Raw genomic sequence first — 20,991 nt, 5'->3', positions numbered from 1 at the left:
GGGAACGGCCCAGGGAAGAAGACTTCAGACCCAGCAGTGCTTTGAGAAAGGTCCTGAAATGGGGCAGGCTGGGAAGGCCTTCCTTTGGAGGCTGTCCCCTCCCTCCCACAAGGAATTGATTGTGGGGACAGGTTTGTGGGGCTCCAGTGCTAAACCCTCCTCAGGGCAATAGGTGAAAGTTGAAAATTCCAGTATGTTAGTTGGCTTTAGACTTTGCTCTCCCTGGTGGGGGTGGGGGGTGGAAGGGTTGTTTGGGAGATCGATTGCAATGGATTATGCAATAATCTCAGTTCCTCACCACCCCCCAGCCCATAAAATAAACCCTGGGGCAGTTGAGGAGCTGACATGCTCTCAGCCAGGGTGGGGGTGTTTATCAATGTGGAGTCAAGGACTCCAGAGCCACAGGGTAGACAGACCTGCACCCTTGTGGGTTCTCCTGAGGGAGGCAGGGGGCTGCCAGGGCACCCCAGGAACAGGGATGGAGCTGACCTCACTGTCACAATCTCAAGAACTGGGAGGTCTCTTCAGGGAGACTCTGTTTCCAGGAGAAATGCAAATCAGAATGCAAAGTGGAACTGCTCCTGGATCCTCCCGCCTTCTCAGCTCTCTGTGCACAGCTCTGCTTCCAACAACAGCATCTGGCCTTGGCAGAAGAGAACAGGAGTGAGCCTGAAATCAATTGTAAAAATATTGCACCAGGTCAGGGGTCACAGCCTTTTCTATTCCCTAGGGTATTTTCCCCCACCGTTTGACTTCTTTCCCAATCTCTATGGGGAGTTTGGTCTTTGCTCAAGTTTGTTCTTTGAGCTTTTGCAATGCAGAATCAAGAATACCTGGTGGGGCCCTGGCCAGGTAGCTCATTTGGTTAGAGCATCGTTCAATACACCAAGGTCACAGGTTTGATCCCAGACAGGGCACATACAGGAAGCAACCAATGAATGCATAAATAAGTGGACGAACAGGTCGATGTTTCTCTCTCAAAAAAAAAAAAAAAAAGAATACCTGGTGGGGGAAGACTAAGTGGGATGGTCGGTGGGGAGGATTTTGGTCTACACGCTGTTAATCTACATAATAAAGAGGAAGAGAAAACATCTCAAGGTAATTGTGGAGGTAGTGGTGGTGGGAAATTTGAAAAGAGATGCCCCCAACTTCTGTAGACTGATGGAAGTGGATTAGAGAGGAAAGGAGTTTTGGTAACCAATGCTGTGGACATCTCTGTAATCACCACTCTCACTTGGCCAAAGGGCAAACCAAAGATTTGAGCTATTTTGAAATTATTAGTGATTGCTGAAGGGTGCTTCTCAGTCAGTGCTGGGACACCAAACTTTGTGGGTCCAGACTTCGTGCAAAGTGCAATAATCATCACTCCCATGTTTACTGAATAGTTAATATGTACCCAGCACTCCACTATCTGATTTAATTCTCACAACTACCCATCATTATCCCCATTTTACAGGAACAGGAACTGAGTCTTAGGGAGATAAAGGCACTTACCCAGAGTCACACAGCCAGATGTAGCCAGGCTTCCTGAAATCCAGGTGGCATCTGGGCAGGCTCCCTGCTTGGAGACCAGGAGTAGCTACTGCCCCTGATAGCAGGGACAAGGGGGAGTTCCTCTCAGTAGATTCTCCAGGAAATTGCTAGACCTTGCTGAAGAGGGCTCTCTGCCAGAGCCTCAGACTCTCACTGACTCTCACTACCCTAATGAAGCAAAACAATCAATGAAGTTTACACAAGGCATCTGCATGGAGGCTGCTCTCTCACTGATCTGAGTAGCAGGAATGTGCCTGGGGCATAGCCATTTGGGGCAGCTCCTGCTAGCCTCTTTCTGGGACATTTTGTTAAGTCTTGGGGGTGGAGGGAGTGAGGAACACAAAGCCCAGAGTGACGCCCTCTGAGGAGACCCCATCTTTCCATCTTTCTGTCCAGGCCTTTCAGAATATAGACCTCCCCTTTCAGCTGCCGCCACTTGGAGAGATGCTCTTCACATCTAAGGGACAAGGAGGGATAGATAGCAGGGCTGTATCTGCACTGCAGTCCTCTATGCTGCACCAAACTTAGTCGCTCAGAAAGAGGTCTCAGTGGGAACCTCAGGTTTGGGAGCCAGATAGACTTGGCTTCCAACCCTGACTCTGCTCCTACTGCCTGTATGTTTGTGGGCAAGTCACTTTCTAAGCCTTATGCATCTGTGAAATAGAAAAAATAATAGTGCCCACTTAATAGGTTTAATGCCAACATGACTTGGCACAGGGGAATTGCTCAACAAACCATATTCCTCTCAGGAAATGAGCTGAGGAGAGAGGCAAGTTGCGGTCACTGTTCTGACAGCTTGTTTCATCTATTTCAGACGGTAACTGGTTTGAGGAATTCTCGGCCTTGCACCCAGGCCTAGCCTGACTCCTTCCTTAGGTGAGGGTTGTTCCAAAATCTGCACATAATGCCTGCTTTGTCCACTTTTTTCTTTTTTTAAAGAGGAAATGCCTTATTACTTATTTCTACAGTCAGTTGTACACATGGCTGGGCTGGTCAGGGAGGGGCTACCAGTTTCCTAGTTTTCCATGGTGTCTCTAATCTACGACGTAAGGTGCATGGATGTTTCTGGCTACCCTAAATGGGCCACACTGCCTGGCCATTACCACACACTGGCTGGTTTTTGCCCCTTGTGTGGCTTCTTCTCTTCAAAGGTTGAAAAGAAAGGCAGCTATGAGACGTCCAGACAGCAGCAGAGCAAGGCACGTGTCTTCAGGGGAAGGCCTGCTTGGTCTACTACGGCTCCGTGCTTGGTCTCACGCCACCAGGGACCTGACTCCTGCCTCTGCTATTCACTATGAGAACTTGGGCAAGTTACTTGACCTCATGGAGTTAATAGGGATATTACCATGATCATAGGGATACAGGGGTAATACCATTATACTAGGTTGATGTGAGGTTTCAATGTAAAGCTCCTCACCAGGCAGGTGCTCAATAAATATTAGTTCCTGGGAAGCTCTCAAGAATCCAATCTAAGAAGAGGGACAGCCCCCACGAGCCAGGAGAGACCTTGATGACACCTGCTTCCCAACCTGCTCTCCCTTGGCTGGGCTGGAGCTGTGCCCGGGGCAGTTCTGAGACAGGTGACTAAGGGCCTTATGTTCTTTATCTGCTTTCCTGGGAAGGCCTATTGGAACACTCTACTTTTTCTCTACTCCTTGTATCTGTGGGTCTAAAGAGTCCTGGGTGATAAGGATCTGACTGTATAGGTAAACTTCCAAGGAATTGATTCAGGCCAAACATAGCCTGTTCCTATGGATCACCAAGTGCCAGAAATAGCACACTAATGGCTAGGAGCAAAATTCACAAAAAATTGGACAGGGCCACAAATGGAGATGAGCCCCATTGTCAAGGTTTATCTTAAAGGCCATGGATGTGTGCACAGTTGTCTCTTTGACAGAAAAATCTCAGGTTGTTGTTTAGAAAAATAAAGTGTATAGAAAATGTCCAGAAGAAAATGCACTGAACTTTACCTTGATAGAGATTGGGGGTAAGGGTACAGAAACATTTTCTATTTTATATACTTCAGTACTACTTAAACTTAAAAAATATATACTTTTATAATTTTTTAAATTGATTTAAAAATTTTAAAATATGTTTGATTTTAGAGGGAGAGTAAAACATCAATGTGAGAGAAACATCAATCGGTTGTCTCCCATACACACCCCGACCAGGAATCGAACCTGCAACCTGGGTATGCACCTGACCGGGAATGGAACCTGCAACCTTTTGGTGTACGGGACGATGCTCCAACCAACCAAGCCACCTGGATGGGGCTTTTATAATTTTTAAAATGGACATTAATGATCAGTGATCTTTGTCATTCCCTTTTTACTGCTCTGTTCACCAGACATTTAGCTACCAGAACCTGAAATAAATTTGAGTAATAAAGGCCTTTGACCACTAACACCTAGTGAACCTCAATTTGACACCTGATGGGAGGGCAGGTCCAGTGAGGTAAGTGTAGACATTTCTGTGACTATAACTCGCATTTAGCTGAATCTTGTTTTTTAATCTAATCTGACAATCTTTTAGTGTTCAGTCTGTTTACATTTAACGTATTTGCTAATAAGTTGGCTTTAAATCTACCATTTTGCTATTTATTTCTATGACTACAGGTTAAGTAAAATTTTAAATTTAAGCCAGAATTGCCCTGGCCAGTGTGGCTCAGTTGATTGGAGCATTGTCCTGTACACCAAAAGGTGGTGGGTTCAATTCCTGGGTCAGGGCACATACCCAGGTTGTGGATTCAGTCCCTGGTCAGGGCGTATATGCAGGGCAACCAATTGATGTTTCTCTCACATGATGTTTCTCTCTTCTCTCTAAAATTAAAAAAAAAAATTAAACCAGAATTTACCTTATACTTCAGCTTCAGCCTGCTTGTTATCAGCCATCCCAACAAACATAGCAGGTTGCCAGGTGGCCAGAGAGGGTATTAGTTTTTTTTTTTTTTTTTAAATATATCTTTAGTGATATCAGAGAGAGGAAAGGAGAGGGAGCGACAGAGATAGAAACATCAATGATGAGTCGTTGATCGAGCCCACAACCAGGGCATGTGCCCTGACCCGGAATCAAACCCCGATCGCCTGGATCCCAGGTCGATGCTCAACCGCTGAGCTACGCCCGGCCGGGCGAGAGGGTATTAGTTTTTTATCCTGTATTGTTAGAGGGGTAGGAGGAGCTGGGTCTCTGGCTGCACCTCAACAGGTGCAATTCCATGTTTGTCCAATATATTAGGGATTGGTTCTGTGAAAGACTGTGAAACTGGGGTTCTGTGGTTACCAAGTTTGAATTCTAGTCTTTTCTGTCAATACACAGTCAAGCAAGTATATGGAAACTACAAACTAAGGGTGATCACCCCTGAACCAGGTTCTAGGCAATGCTCCAGCTTTGGACAATTTGAGCTGAAAGTAACTAAGATTCTCCTGGCTGTGAGAACTGGGAGAACAGCTGAGTCTTGAAGAAGCTAAACTGGGAAAGGGCAGAGGTAATGCACTGAGGAGTCCCATGCAAGTCATGACATTGGAGACAGCAGCTTTCCATCTCAGGGCCCCTGTTGGCTCCAGATGGTATATGCAACAGGAAATCACTTTCAGGTTACCTTTCTAGGTACACATGTTGGAAGTTTTTTTCCTTGTTTGGGTTTTCCAGACTGTTGCGGTTATCACAAGGTACCCTTACTCATTTTGCAGTGTAAGTCTAAAGCGGACTAGCACTACTGACTTTATGCTTTCCAGGAGATGCACATTTTCCTAAGGCAGGACATAGTTTCACTATATTACATTTCGCAGCATTCTGAGTTTAATGGGATCCTCTAGGCAGACTAATCTCAAAATGTGCTTTGCCATAAAAGCACAGAATAGAAACAGAGGTAGGAATGACTGACAGGGCCATCAGAAATAAAACTAGGCAATGGGAGCACAGGCTGGGGAATCAAAGCTTCCGACCTCACAAGTATCTTATCCTTAAGTGGCTACAGAAGCTTAGCTGTTTAGGGTCAATTCCAGCTCTGCCACTTACTGGCTGTGTGAATTCGGATAAATTACTTACTGTCTACACCACTAATAATCTGTAGCACCTACCTGACGCACTGGTTGTTGTGAGAATGAAGTGAGATACAGCAGGAAAGGTGCTTGATACAGAGCTGATTTAGAGCAGCCCTCGATCACCAGTGGCTATCATTTTCCACAGCGTGGAAGGTAAGGGGCTATGCACAGCAGGCCTAAAGGGCGGCTAAAGTTCATTTTTAAAGCACTCCGAGGATCAAATATTTCAAATGCAAGCTAGACAAAAAAATTGAGCTATCTCTGGTAAAATCTCCCTTAAGTCTTTCCTGCTCTATGAGACTTGGTCACATACCTTAGGAATGCCTTTACTCAGTTCCCTTCTATTTGCCAGAACTCTAATTTGTACCGTTTCTAGTCTGGATTATTGCAAAAGCCTTCTAGGTTTTGGCCTTCCTAACTGCCAGATTTTTTTAAACAACAACAAAAAAGCAAAAAAAACCCCAAAAGACCTTCAGAAAAAAACTTATTTGCCCAAAATTTTCTCCAAGGAGATCCCTTATGCCTAATGGGTAAGGTCTGAAATTCTGACCTTCACATACAAAGCCATTAGTTTAAACTGATTTTCCCAGCCTCTTGTCACCACCAACCCTCCAACCTAACACACACACAGTTCCCCTAACACACTGGGTCTTTCAAAGCCTTCATACCTTCATCATTCTTTTCCCTATTCAATCTGCCAGGCATAACGAAAATGTTACCTCTTCAGTGAAGCCTATCCAGTTCCCCCCAACAGTTTATTTTTTCAGGCTCCATTATATTTATCACTTAATCTTTTTTTTAAAATATCTTTATTGATTTCACAGAGAGAAAGGGAGAGGGAGAGAGAATCATCAATGATGAGAGAGCCATCACTGATCAGCTGCCTCCTGCAAGCCCTCTGCTTAGGATAGAGCCCGCAACCCGGGCATGTGCCCTGATGGGGAATCAAACCTCGATCTCCTGGATCCTAGGTAGATGCTCAACCTCTGAGCCATGCCTGGCTGGACACCACTTAATCTTTAACAGAGCACTCAAAAGGACATTTTATTTCTTTACATCTACCTTTCCCAACAAATACTCTTCTATTTCTTTACAATTTTTTTTTTTAATTTTATTTTTAGAAACGGGGGGGAGGGGAGACAGAGAAATATCAATTTGTTGTTCCACTCATTTCTGCATTCATTGGTTGATTCTTGTATGTGCCCTGACTGGGGATCAAACTGCAACCTTGGCATATGGGGTGATGCTCTAACCAATTTAGCTACCTGGCCCATACTCTTCTATTTCAAACATTTTTCTATCTGCTCCATTGCTGTTACTTAGATTAGTTGTGGTGATAACACATTTTAAAAACACCTTGTAAAACTGTAAGGTGTAAAGGATTATATCATTATTATATAAATCTGAAAGAGAAATGGAAGGACTAAAGCAGAAAGTAACATTGCCTCTTTCCTTTTACCATTTCAAAGTCTGAACAGGGTTTGACCTACTGTAGACATTACATGAAAGATAACCAGCTTGTATAATGATTTTAAAAAGGAATGTGTAGCCTCCAGCAGTTCAGTCAAGTAAATACCAAACATAAGGAGAAACCACAAGACGTGTTACAGTTAAAAGAGCATCTATAAAAAGTTTTACTTTTTCCTGTAACTTTTAATACAAGACATCTAAAGTCTTAAACAGTTGATCGCATAAGGAACAAAATAGGGAACAGCATGGATTCCAGAAACAAGAATGTAAGATCTTTTTTTTTTTTTTGCATTTAGGCTTTTCATTCACTATGCAATGATTATCAATTCGCCAAAGACAATAACAGTCGGATACTGGAGAAAAGGAGATATGAGAAACATCTTTTATTTTTTTCTAAAGAGGTGAAAATAAGTAAGATCTCTTATATTTCTCATAAGATTTTTAAACTCTTAAAAATGCAATTTTTTCAAAGCACATGCCATCTTAAAAAAAATCTTAGCAATGTACATTTGCACTCAAAGAAAAACATGCAGCACCATTGTCTTCTGACAAAATTCTGCATAAAACCCCACATGACTTTCTGCAAATTATGTTCCCTCTTTATCATTTAGGGACTCCAAACCACAAACATTCAGTGCAATATTTGTTTCTTATTTCCGTAGGAAACACAGGACCAATGATGTCTTCTGAGCACAACTGTTTCCTGCTGGTGAGCAAACAGTCTCCCTCTGCCTGTTTCAAAGGACTCTCTTTAGCTGGCTGATGTAAGGTACAGCTAGAATTCAGCAAAACTCGAGGATCCCAGTGGAGGAGGATGGAGGAGAAATACTTAAGGTGTACCCTGTGCCATAAACTTGGACAAATTCACACAGAAAACAAGAACCTTAGATTTTATCAATGCACCCTTTTAAAAAGTGTTGTTTTTTTTTTTTAATTTCTGAAAGCAGCTTAATATGAATCAAAAGCAGTTCCTGAGTAACTGCAGTAAACAGTGTCTTTTTTAAAATATATATATATATATTTTTGCAACTTAGCTCATTTTGGTTCTGCCTTAATTTACCTCCCTAGCTTTTAGTTTAATCAGTTTCTTTCCTTTCAGTTCACAATGTGCAAGTATAATAGCATCAGCTCTGAGAGTTGGCGTGGTGCAGACATTCTTGTCACTCTGTGTGATCGTCTGCATGTGTCAGGCCAGGTTTCCAGAGTCACTGCAGGACACAGTTCTCTCAATCTCACAAAACCTGTGAGCCACAAACACCTCACGTTTTCTTCAGCAGACGCCGTGACTGCCAAGTGTGCAGCTTGTTGTAGGCTGTCTGGAGCATCTCTTCTATGTGACTTACCAACTGAAAAACATAGCAGGACATTTTATAAACAACCGGGCAAAGGCTGGGGAAGTCAATGCAAGCCCTCTGTGAAGGTGTTATCAGACACATTTTGTAAAGGAAGGTGAGAGATGGTGGGGTACAGCAGAGGCTGGAAATTCAACTGCTCTGTCTGGGTTGTAATGTCTGCCCTGTCATTAACCAGTTACAGGACAACATGAAAGTTGTAACTGTGCTCCAGGCCTCAGTTTCTTCTGTCAAATGAGGGATATGAACAGTTAAACTGATAATTTCCAGATCTGAACACTAGTCTGTTGACTAAGGCCAGGATGGTGGCATCTGCATTACCTTACAGAACATCTGAAAAATGCCTCACTCCCCTAAGATTCTGATGTAGCAGGTCTGAGATGAGACCCAGGAATCTTTGATTTTCAAAAGCTCCTGCAGTTAATTCTGCTGCATAGCGAATCTTGTGAAGCACCTTTCTATGTTCTTTAGGGCCTTTCCAGCTCCAACATTTTAGGATTCCAACATAACTCAGTACATTACAGAAAACCTACATGGTTTCAATGCTTCACACAAGTACTATGTCACACTTTAGGTAAGCACTATATATCTTGAGTACAAAAAAATTTGCCCTCATTATGGATATAACTAGAAGTCAACAGGACCACATTAGTCTAAGCTGATAAAGATTCCTGAGGTAGCATGTCAAATATGAGGTAGAGTTAAAAAACAAAACAAAAAACCCTCATATTTACATCTGTTATTATTATGGGTGTGTGTGTATGCTATGTTATTTAGTTCTGTCTGAAACTAAAATGATAAAGTTAAAAACCCGGGGCGCAAAGTAACACTTTTCACTCAGTATCTCATCCAGTGCCCCACCCTGATGTAAACAATCAAGGAGGCTTGAGACAGACCACACAACACAGGAACTGTTCAATTTACCATTACAGAGCGGCAATTCTGCCTTTCTTTACATTGCTAGGTTTGTGGTTACTACTTAAGTTTTCAAAATAAATATTTATTAGGAGCACATACACAGGTTGTAGATCTATAAAGAAATGCATGGAGATGCTTATTAGAAATGCCTCATTTAGTCATAGCCTTGGGAGAGTGTAAGGGAGGTGTAGGTAACTGGACAGGGGCCCTCAGGGAATACCTATGGGTACTGGAAATGAGGAAAAAAAACAACATATCTACCCATTTACATGAAAACAAAGTTAATCTCATTATTTTGTTACATAGGAAAAGAAAATCAGGTAAAATCAGATTGTTGCCTTACGTTTGTGCTTAAATACTGTCTTCGAATTTTTTCTTGGAATGGACAGAGCTTTGTAACTTGGAATCTTTCCAAATTACTTTTCATTTTCACTACCTAAAAAAGGTGAGAGAAATAATGAATTACAGAGAAATCTCAAAGCACCTATAGAGATCAAGAGAAAAATACACACAACAAAGTCACTTTATTATTCTTTTTTAAAGATTAATTGGCTCCACTAGACAGAGAAGCAATATCTAATATAATTAGATTTTTAAAAATAAAAATAAATCTACACCCAAAATAATGGGTGCTGTAGAAAAATTTTAAAAACACAAAAGGTAGAAAATAAAAACATACTTATTATATCCCACCATTCATAGATCATGAACACTTTGGTCCATAACTCATATCCTTCTCACTATTTTTTATGCATGTGTATAAATCTATATATGAAGAAAATACACAATAGATACTGTCTTAAAATTTCACTAGGTTTAACATGAACATCTTTCAGTTATTAAATACACATCCAAATCATCAGTTAATATAGCTGTATAGTATTTCAATGTATGAGCATAACAAAAGCTTCTTTAACCAATCTGGTAGACATTTAGGCTATTTTCACATTTTCTTTCATAGACAATAGTAGAGGAACATCTCTATGGCTAAATATTTACATACAATCTTAATTATTTACTTAAATTTCTAAATATCGAATTTCTGGGTCAAGGCATTTTTAAAAAAAGGCAGCACTAGGGTGGAAGAACGAATTTAGCAACTCAGCCAACGTGGATCATTTTAACTTTTTTGTTCTTTTACAGATTATACATAAAAATGCTCTTTCACTGTAGCTTTAAAGATCATTTATTTGTTGGATTTTTTTTTTTTTAAATATATCTTTATTGATTTCAGAGAGAGGAAGGGAGAGGGAGAGAGAGATAGAAACATCAATGATGAGAGAGTCATTGATTGAGCCCGCAACTGGGCATGTGCCCTGATCGGGAATCGAACCCTGATCGCCTGGATCCTAGGTCGATGCTCAACCGCTGAGCCACGCCCGGCCGGGCATAAAGATCATTTATTTGAATATTAGTATGAAAATTTCCTCAGGTTTATTGGGCTACTTGCATTTAGTGAGTTGCCTGTTAACATTATCTTGCCTATTATTATTTTTAATGGGACATTTATCTATCTCTTAAAAACTATTTATAAGAGCACTCTATATAGTAAAGCTATTACTATTAATACTATAAATACTTTTTTATTTGTTAATTTTCCTTTAATTGGTTAAAAGGATTTTAGTGTTAATTAACTAGTGCTATATTTGTTATCAATCTCAGTTTAGATTTCATTACCCCTAAAAAATGTACCAAATAAATAATTTTACTGATGTGACTTGTTTTGGGTCTCTGTTCTTCAATCACTCCCAGAGGCTTAGAGGTAAATACAAGTTTTAAGATGTGTGACCATATGTTGTGGAACTGGTCTGGACCCAAGTTTCTTAATCTTTACAATTGTTATCAATACCTACTCCATCAGGATGCTTTGAGGCTTAAATGATGTATGCAAAGTAGTCATCCCACTGTCTGGCACATAAACACTTAAAACAACTTTCCAATTTCAAAATAATACTTCACTAAGTCACACTACTATAATTGCTGGCTGTGTTTGGAACTAGTTCTGACCTTTTCTTCTAGGAATGGCGTATTAACAGGAAAGCAGGACCAGAAGTGCCGAAGAAGTTCCCCAACAGCCACATACAGGTGTTTCAATTCAGACTGAATATCATTTGGCACCATCTCTGCAAAAGAAAGGTCCATAGGATAAAAGCTATTTTCCCGTATGTTCAATCTCTGAAAGAAGGACCTCTCAGAGAAGAAATATGAACATTCACTCTTTGCCAATGTCAAACCAGGATGTGCTATTCTGAGATGTTACTCATTTTGTGGCTGATAGATCACAGAATTTCTTTCTTTCTTTTTTTAAATATACCTTTATTGATTTCAGAGAGGAAAGGAGAGGGAGAGAGAGAGATAGAAACATCAATGATGAGAAAGTCATTGATCAAGCCCGCAACATGGGCATGTGCCCTGACCAGGAATCGAACCCCGATCGCCTGGATCCCAGGTTGACGCTCAACCTCTGAGCCACGCCCGTCTGGGCGATCACAGAATTTCAATTCCTTTGGAATTCTGAAAAAACTTTTAGGTTTCCCTTTATTCTAAGAGGTAGGTGAGAAAAGAAAGAAAGCTTTCAGAATGATACAGGAAGGCCAATTTTTGTAAAATCAAGACAATTCTGAAACCTAAGTTATTGTCTAGATATGATTCAGGATCTGGATGCATAAAAACAAAACTCCCAGAAAAGTTCCAAAGAAAAATCAATAAAACTATAGCCCCCCTCTCAACTTGCTCCTTAGAGTTTAAGTAAAGGGACAGCAACAGAAGGTGGCCAGCACATACGGTTTATGGCTTGCTGTGTTCCTCCCTGCATAAGTGCTCCTCCAGGTGACAGTGCTGTGATGGTGCTACTGGCGGCACTACTTGAGAGAACCTGAAAAAACAAAAAACCCACAGGAAGTGGCTTTTCCGTGTTTGTTTTTTTGCCATCTTTCTTAACATTTTATAGTAAAATGTCCACTAAGTCTTTATTATTGTATAAATATATAATTTATAGCAACCAGAGTGAACTACTTGTTACACAGAAATATGGTCTGTGTAAAAGGAGAATCTCCACCAATCTTCCAGGAATACTAGGCAAGTCCACAGGTACCTCAAAACTCACATGCTTTTACCTTGTCAAGCCTTTTCTTAAGTACCAATTCAACTTAACTCTTACCATTGAAGGTAAAATTGAGTTTAAGGAAAGAAAACAAATCAAGTAAAATAAAATGTTAACCTGTATCCTTGCTGGCAGCTGGGGGGGAAAAAATCCAACAGAGCAGAAATACATCATTTGTCATTTTTCAAAGAAGTGAATACACTTAGCTACAAGAGGAAAAAATGTATTTCCCACTATGTCAGTATCTACATTTAGGGACATAATTGACCCATCTGTTCAATGAAAGCCTTCAAGTGCCAGGCCCTGTGGCTACAGAGAGGAACAAATCATTTGTCCAATAGCTCAAGTGTAGGGTTAGTGTGTCCAAAGTTTTTCAATGGAGTTTTTAGAAGTATAAACCCATGTGTGTATGGGCTGGATTAAAAAAAATAAATAAAAGCTTGGTGTTGAGTACAGTACATGACAACCATGAGTCAAGGGGACATGGGAGCTCACTTTGCTCCTATTTCCTTTTGTTAGAATTTTTATAATGCATTATAACCAAAAACTTCTGTGATTGCTGAGCTTGCTGCCTAGTTCCTGGCTGCACTCAGGTATACATACCAGAGGACAGATCATCTCTCGGGTCTTCATGACTCAAGTCATGTGTCTGAGATAATAAAACCACATTTTGGCGGCACGGGTGGTGGTGGTGGGAGATGGTGGATGTGGGGAAGAAATCTAAACATTTAAGACTGATCACAGCTTTAAAAAGTTGGGTAGGTCTACTTAGGCCCAAGGGCCAAAGGTTGGACAATTAAGAGTCTAGAAGGAAAGAAGTGGTAAAATAAACCCAAATTTATGTGTGCTTGTATTTCTTAGCTCTATCCACTGAGGAGATGGTAACACCAGTAGCAAATGACATCCCAACAGCAATGAGTACACTCAATACTGGGGATCTTGGTTTCTAAATCTACTCAGTACTAAAAGGAAGATTCTGTGGCTTGGGCAGGGAAAATATAAGACGAACCAGGAACATCTATTTCATTGTGCCACAAACATAAAGAAGGTGTTAAAAAACTGATAAGGACATTAACAGAAAGATACAGAAGCAAGTGTGTAGGGCTTGGGAAGGGTCTGACTACCAACGGGCCTGGGTAATTTTGGGGGGCAACAAAGCTTTTTTTTAATCTTGATTGTGTTGGTGGTTACACAACTGTGTATGTTTATTAAAACCCACAGAACAATAGACTAAAAAAGGTAAATTTTACTGTATGTAAGTTATACCTTAGTTTAACAAAAGAAAAAAATAGCAACAGTTTATAATCCATAGAATAACAAGATCCATGGATCCAGGCTGATAGATAAATGTAGAATGGATGATGGAATTAGAAAATCACCATTTAACTACCACGACGGTATTAATTTTTTCAGCAAGCATCATCAATGGATTCTAAAAAACTAGTGGGTAAAAGTTTGAAACCAGGCAGATACTACCCTAACCATGTGATCAAAGTTAATACCACAAGTTAGGATAAGTAAGTATGTGCCTGCTGATGTGAGGACACATCACTTACACATTAGTCCTTTGGTGTTTCTGCCAAAAATACACAATGTGAATCCAACCTTAAGGAAACATTAGAGAAGCTCAAATTGAAGGCATTCTACAAAAAACTTGTACTCTTCAAATATCAAGGTCATGAAGGCAAAGATAGATTGAAAAACGATTCCATTTTAAAGGAAACTAAAGAAACATGAGAACTAAATGCAACTCATGAACCTGAGGATGCTGGACCAAGTTTTCTTTTGCTATAAGGGACCTTAATGGTATAACTGGTGAAATCTTTGTAAGACCTTTAGGTTAGATAATACCTTATTAATGCTAACTTACTGTTTCTATAACTTTACTGTATTACTTATGAGAATGTCTTGTTTTAGGAAATACGCACTGAAATATTTAGGAGTAAAGGGATCTTACTCTTAAAACTGGTCAGAAAATATTTTTTTAATAATTTTCTGTAAATATGAGATTACTTCAAAATAAAAAGTAAATATGTCACAATATGTGATAAGCACTACAATACAGGTGTGAACTCAGTGCCTCAGTACTTATAAAAACAGAGAAATGGAAAAAACTCATCACTGGGCATGTTGAGAATTGCTTTACAGAGGCAATGAAATCTGAGCTGAGTCTTAAATAATTATTAGTTCCCCATTGGCAGAACAGGCTAAGGGCATTCTAAGAAGAGGGAAAGCATGAGCAGAACAGGAAACATGAAGATAATACGATTAAACATCTCCGGTTAATTTACTGTGTTACACTGGAGTACAGGACTCTTCGTTATGTGTGGAAGGGAATGGTGGAGACATATGGCTGGAGTTGGAACTGGAGATGTGGGCTGGGCCAGACTGTAAAGGGTTGGCATGTCAAAGGCATTCAGATAATTACTGTGGCAACAAAGGGTGGCAGTAAAGCTTTTTAAGCTGCAGAGTGACAGATCAGATTTATGTTTTTAAAAAGGTAACTTGCAGTGGCAGTGTGGAAAATTGATCAGGTTTGCCTAAACCAGGGGTGGGGAACCTCTGGCTTGAGGGTTATATCATTTGGTCTGGCCCTGCCAAGGCAACCGCAGGCGGGATTCGAAATTCAATAAATCTGGGAGCTTTTTTCATAGGTAATTTTTAAGTTGATAATTTTGTATGGCCCATAAATGATGTTATAAATATCTAAATGCACTTGGCAGAAAAAGGTTCCCTACCCCTGGCCTAAACCAAGGTGATGAAATCAAGAAGAACTGACAGAAATTTATGATCAACTGAAGTATAAATAAGGGTGAGGAAAAATGGAGAATAGATAATGAGCTCTGTTTTACATAAATATTTTATATACTGAGGTCATGCAGAATATCTAGAGCGATGACCAGAAGTTTTCTGGAGAGATTTTACCAACAAAACTGTGTATACTGAAGGAAAAACTAGCAATTACAAAACTCATTATTTTTCATTGTCATCTTCAGATACTTCTTGAATACGCCAAATACCTTTTCTCCCTACCTCTTAATTTTTTCCATTTATTTAGCAGAAATGTTTTTAAACCCAATTAAAATATTAGTTATATAGTTCAATTTGGTTGTGTACATAAAATAAGGATGTAATTGTGTATGGGAATTCTGGTTTTCAAACAGTACAAATTACCTACCTGAGTTAATTTGGGTGTATAAGCTTCCATTTCTTGTCTAATACTTTGAAAAGAATTAATAATGTCCTGACTTGTTGCATACTGTAGTGATTGGATTGGAGTTGGACCATGATAATACCTGAAGGTTAGCAAAGAAGAAATTACACAGAATAGAGGTGCTCAACATTTGTCTTTTAAACATTTTAGCAGTCTCAATACATTTTCTCCAAAGCAAAATATAATATAGCTAGAGATTTCAATAAAATAATTTACTTCAAAAAAGGGCAGAAAGATGAAAATAGCACAGAGAGCCAATATTTATTTTCTTGGCTTTGATCATTTAGGATCCTCTCCTGAAATGCACAAAGTACATTTTTAAGGAAAAAAATTACTGTACTTCAATGGTAACAAACTAATTAAACTTGAATGCCATGTTTGTAGAATATATTCTGCAATAACTTGTGTTATGTAACTATTCTGGCCCAAGTTAATTTAATATCGACCAAACTTACCTATCTGACTTCTTGAGGTTTAGTGCAATCGTTTTTATGGAATTATTTTTTCCCAAGTCTTCATATTCAATGGACTCTTGTAACTTCGCCTATAATTATTAACACAGCATTTTAAAAAAAATTTCCCTTAGCAAAGTAATAAACATGACTGAAAAAGTAAAACTGTATTAAGTCTTCCCACCATAACCTTCACTTCCTAGAGATGACTGCTCTACAGATGGTTAAACCCATTTTCTCACCAACCACTTACAGAGAACACCTTTCTTACACTCTGACCATACAAATTACTATTAAACTTCTAATTTTTGACAGTCTGGTAGGTAAAAATGTGCATTTTGCTATTTTCCTCCCAAATAAATAAAAGACTAATTTTATTATATGTGTTGCAAATACATTTTCTCCAATTTGGTGTTTGTGGTTTTTTAAAAAAAATTATTCCTTTTTTGCTTATTCTTCTGTGTATTAATTTTTGCTTAAATCTTTGATCCACTTGTAATTTATTTTAGAATAAGAAGTAAAGTAGGGAATCTGAGTTTCTTTTTACTAAATTATTAATCAGGCCTCCTAATACCATTTATAGAATAATCTTTTTCCCACTGATTCTGAAATGCCATGTTTATCATACATTGTAATTCCTCCCTGTATTTGGGTATACCTCTAAACTTTTTTTAAAATTTATTGATTGATTTGAGAGAGATTCATTGGTTGACCCTTGTATATGCCCTTACTGGGGATTGCACCCAAAACCTTGGCATATCAGGATGATGCTCCAACCAAGCTACCCGGCCAGGGCCTGAATTCTTTTAAATATTAATGCTATCTTTTTCTTTTTATTATTTATTTTTATTTTTTGAGAGAGAAAAAGAGAGAAACATCAGTTTGTTGTGCCACTTATTTATGCATTCACTGGTTTATTCTTTTTTATTATTTATTGATTTTGAGAGAGAGGAAGGGAAAGAGAAACATCAATTTGTTGTTCCACTTATTTATGTATTCACTGTTTTTTTAAAAAAAGTTTTTATTAATTTCAGAGAGAGGGAGAGAGGGATAGAAACACCAATGATGAAAGTCATTGATTGGCTGCTTCCTGCGCATCCCCTATTGGAGATGGACCCGCAACCCTGGCATGTGTCCTGACCGGGAATCGAACCAAGATCTCCTGGTTCATGGGTCGATGTTCAACCACTGGGTCACACCAGCCGGCCTCATTGGTTGATTCTTGTATGTGCCCTGACTGGGGATCAAACCTGTAACCCTGATGTATCAGGATGACACTCTAACCAACTGAATTGCCTGGCCAGGCACTTCTGAATACTTTATTTTGGTTTTACTGATGTTTTCTCCTATGCTAGTAACAAACAGCTAAATTTCTATAGCCTTATAAAACATTAGTTACAAAAGACACCTGAAGACAATTTATGTAAAACATTTGTGAAAGTAATTCTATACTTCATTCTCTACATAGCTACGAAATTCATTTGGTCAACTCTCATCTGCAGCTAACAAGACTGGGATCAAAACATTTAAAACATTTAGATTATGCCTTGGTTGGGTGGCTTAGTTGGTTGGAGCATCGTCCTGTGCACCAAAAAGTTGCAGGCTCAGTCCCTAGTTGGGGCCCCTTACGAGAGGCAATCGATTGATGTATCTCTCACATCGATGCTTCTCTCTCTTTCCCTCACTTCCTTTCTCTCTAAAAATCAATACAAACATATCCTCGAATAAGAATAAAAAATAAAAAATAATTTAGGTTATTAAATATATCACAAAAAGATCAACCTGAAAACTTAGTATTTTAAATTGTCCATATTTTAAGAGTCTGAATAGTTCTCTTATAGTACAGGAACAAATCTGAATTCAGCATGATATTCAGAATAACACATGCATCAGTCCCACCTGAACTAGAGTCAGCCGATTTTTATACTCTCAACTCTATACCTTTCAGCCAACTTCAAGGCATACTAAAGTCATTACTTTTCACATATGTCAAGCTCACATTGACTCCTGCTGTTGCCTTACCTAAGTGAGTAACAGGAGGCAACCATTCGATGTTTCTCTCTCTCCCTAAAATCAATAAATATGTCCTCCGGTGAGGATTAAAAAAACAAAACAAAACAAGCAAACAGAAAAACGGATAGAATAGCTTGGCAAAGTTGCATGGAAAGGAATATGCAAGTAGATAACTCTGTCCTCACCCACCCAAGTGATTACTTCAGTATTTAATGAAAAGACATGTCTAGCCTTGAAATGCCAGGTTTAATATGAGGGCCAAATCCTATCTTTTAAAATCATTATACACAAACCTTAAGTTTTTCTTTCTCTCACATTGCCTTTGTTAAACTCTTTTTCCCAGAAAACAGAACTATATGTTAGTATGTGTGTATTTGTACATGTGAAGGGGGAAAAACACAAACAATAAAAGTAGCTAACTTATGAATCAGGCAATCACAGTTTGATTCCCGGTCAGGGCACATGCCTGGGTTGTGGGCTCGATCCCCCGAAGGGGTTGTGCAGGAGGCAGTAAGCCGATTAATGACTCTCATCATTGATGTTTCTATCTCTCCCTCTCTCTTCCTTTCTCTGTCTGAAATCAATAAAGACGTATTAAAAAATAAAAAACAGCCCAGCCAGGCATGGCTCAGCGGCTGAGCATCGACCTAGGATCCAGGAGATCGAGCTCTGATTCCCGGGCAGGGGACATGCCCGGGTTGCGGGCTTGGTCCCCAGTTGGGGGACATGCAGGAGGCAGCCGATCAATGATGACTCTCTCATCATTGATGTTTCTATTTCTCTTTCTCCCATCCTCTCTCTGAAATCAATAAAGATATATTAAAAAAAAAAAAAAAAAATAGTTAACAGACTTGAGTCCATGGAAAGTTGGCTGGCAAGCCAATACTAAGGAAGTGCTTTTCAAAATGTTCTACAGTTTAAGCCAAATGCTTAGCGTGCTGGTCAGAAGAACTAAGACATTTGAAACAATCATGGGTCAACATAAAGTACTAGCAGTTACATAAGGTATCTGGAGAAACCTGAGCCCTCAATATTCCCAACTTTTTACCCATACCCTTTTGACTGCTGGCTGAAAGCAGTCCGCATCTCTGGAATTTCCATCAATGCTGCTGGGCTCACCATTTTGTTCATTTTGTGTTTCTCTAAAAACAAAAGAAAATAAATTAATGTTAAAAACCACAGGCAGAACAACAACACAACTCTTTCTGGCTATCTTGGAAAGCCCAGTCACTGCACCTTGCATGTATACTTAACTGTTTCCTGAGACCTGCTGCCAGGACCATGGCACTGTGATGGTTAAACCTCTTGATGATGGCAGCATTACTATTCTCCTTTATGGATTTAGAATTAGAAGTAGATGGCACAGAGGAAATGCCATAGCCCTGTAAGAAGCAATTTAGCAGATTAAAAATCAAATAAAGTTCTTAATTTTCTTATATGTTATGAGACATGTTTAGCTGAAAAAATTTTCTGGATGATGGGACTTTATTAATTCTGAGCACTACTAAATATTTATAGGTAAACATATAAAAGTGATATTATACACATAAAAAAATTAAGAAATACCACTAACTCCTTTTACCATCACCAAAAGAATCTTAACTTGAACTCTGCTTTTTTAAAAAAATATGTTTTTATTGATTTCAGAGAAAGGACGGGAGAGGGAGATAGAAACATCAATAATGAGTCATTGATCAGCTGCCTCCTACATGCCCCCTACTAGGGATCGAGCCGGCAACCTGGGCATGTACCCTGACCAGGAATTGAACCGTGATCTCCTGTATCCTAGGTTGACACACAACCAACCGCCGAGCCATGCCCGGCCGGGCAACGCTGCATTTTTTAAAGAGCAATTTTGGATCTAGTTAGCAAAATATTAAATGAAGGAACAGTACACAGTGGAAAAAAAAAAGCATGGACTTGTGAAGTCAGATAGATATGAAATAAAACTCTGGCTTTATCACTTTTCTAATGTTAGTCTAGCAAGCTCTATAAAATGGAGTATTTGGAGAATTAAATGGGATAATATTTTTAAACATGTACTGAGTACATGCTATGTGTTAGGCTCTGTAGTTAGAAAGTTGATGAGACCTTGTGCCAAAGGAGACAAAATACTAGTTAGTGGGATGCTAGGCTGTAAGCTAGTACACATAGCTAAGACTTACAGGTGCTACAAGAAACTGGTACATCCCACAGGAGGAGAGGAGGGGTAGGTTTGAAAAGTTTCATGGAGTGCCATCTTGCAAGGCAGACATGGAGACAACACTCCATGATGAACAAACTACTTAAACAAAGGTATAGAAACAATGTAATACACATGGTATTGAGTTTGTATGTAGTTCAGTATAACTGCAATGAAAGGTGGGCCAGAGATAGGTGAGATAGAAGGCTGACAACTGACAAGTGAAACAATATCACTTCTGAAAGTGACAAACATTATGAAGAGGAAAAGTGACATTAGAACAGATATCTAAAAGACTGGTAGAAGCTAGTCAGGTAGAAAAGCAGGAAGAAGGAACAGCAAGTGTAAAGACCCTGAAGTAGAAAAAGATTGGGATAGATGTGAAGGTCATTGTGTCTGGAACATGAATGAGTGGAAGTAGCCCAAACTGAGATAGAAGTAGGCAGAGGCCAAATCAAGGTCCTTGTAGCCCTAGCCACTTTGGCTCAGTGGTTAGAACTTTGGCCTGTGAACTTAAGGGCCTGGGGCTCGATCGGGGCACGTGTGGGAGGCCATCAATCTATGTCTCTCTCTCCGTCTTCCACTCTCTCTTTGAAAAGCAATGGAAAAATATATCCTTGGGTGAGGATTTAAAAAAAAAAAAAAAAAAAAAAAAAAGAAGGTCCTTGTAGGAGTTTTGATTTTATCCTAAGTTCAATGTGAAGCCACTGA

General features: G+C 39.4%; 1 protein-coding gene across 2 annotated transcripts in view; it reads right to left on the bottom strand.

The window, feature by feature from the left end:
- Positions 1-7,334: 7,334 nt before the first annotated feature.
- GTF2H1 (general transcription factor IIH subunit 1) overlaps positions 7,335-20,991 on the bottom strand; it is a 32,404-nt gene continuing 18,747 nt past the window's right edge. For both annotated transcript variants that reach the window (XM_081155676.1, XM_081155677.1), the window contains exons 8-15: positions 19,353-19,480; positions 19,153-19,240; positions 16,089-16,177; positions 15,598-15,715; positions 12,101-12,191; positions 11,324-11,439; positions 9,660-9,752; positions 7,335-8,392 (exon numbers count right to left, since the gene is read on the bottom strand). In XM_081155676.1, the coding sequence (XP_081011802.1) occupies positions 8,306-8,392; positions 9,660-9,752; positions 11,324-11,439; positions 12,101-12,191; positions 15,598-15,715; positions 16,089-16,177; positions 19,153-19,240; positions 19,353-19,480 (810 nt within the window). In that variant the 3' untranslated portion in view covers positions 7,335-8,305. The remainder of the gene's footprint in view (positions 8,393-9,659; positions 9,753-11,323; positions 11,440-12,100; positions 12,192-15,597; positions 15,716-16,088; positions 16,178-19,152; positions 19,241-19,352; positions 19,481-20,991) is intronic.

Source organism: Miniopterus schreibersii (assembly GCF_964146895.1).
Source record: "Miniopterus schreibersii genome assembly, chromosome: 12".
Lineage (NCBI taxonomy): Eukaryota > Metazoa > Chordata > Mammalia > Chiroptera > Miniopteridae > Miniopterus > Miniopterus schreibersii.
This window is presented reverse-complemented; position numbering and strand designations above follow the sequence as displayed.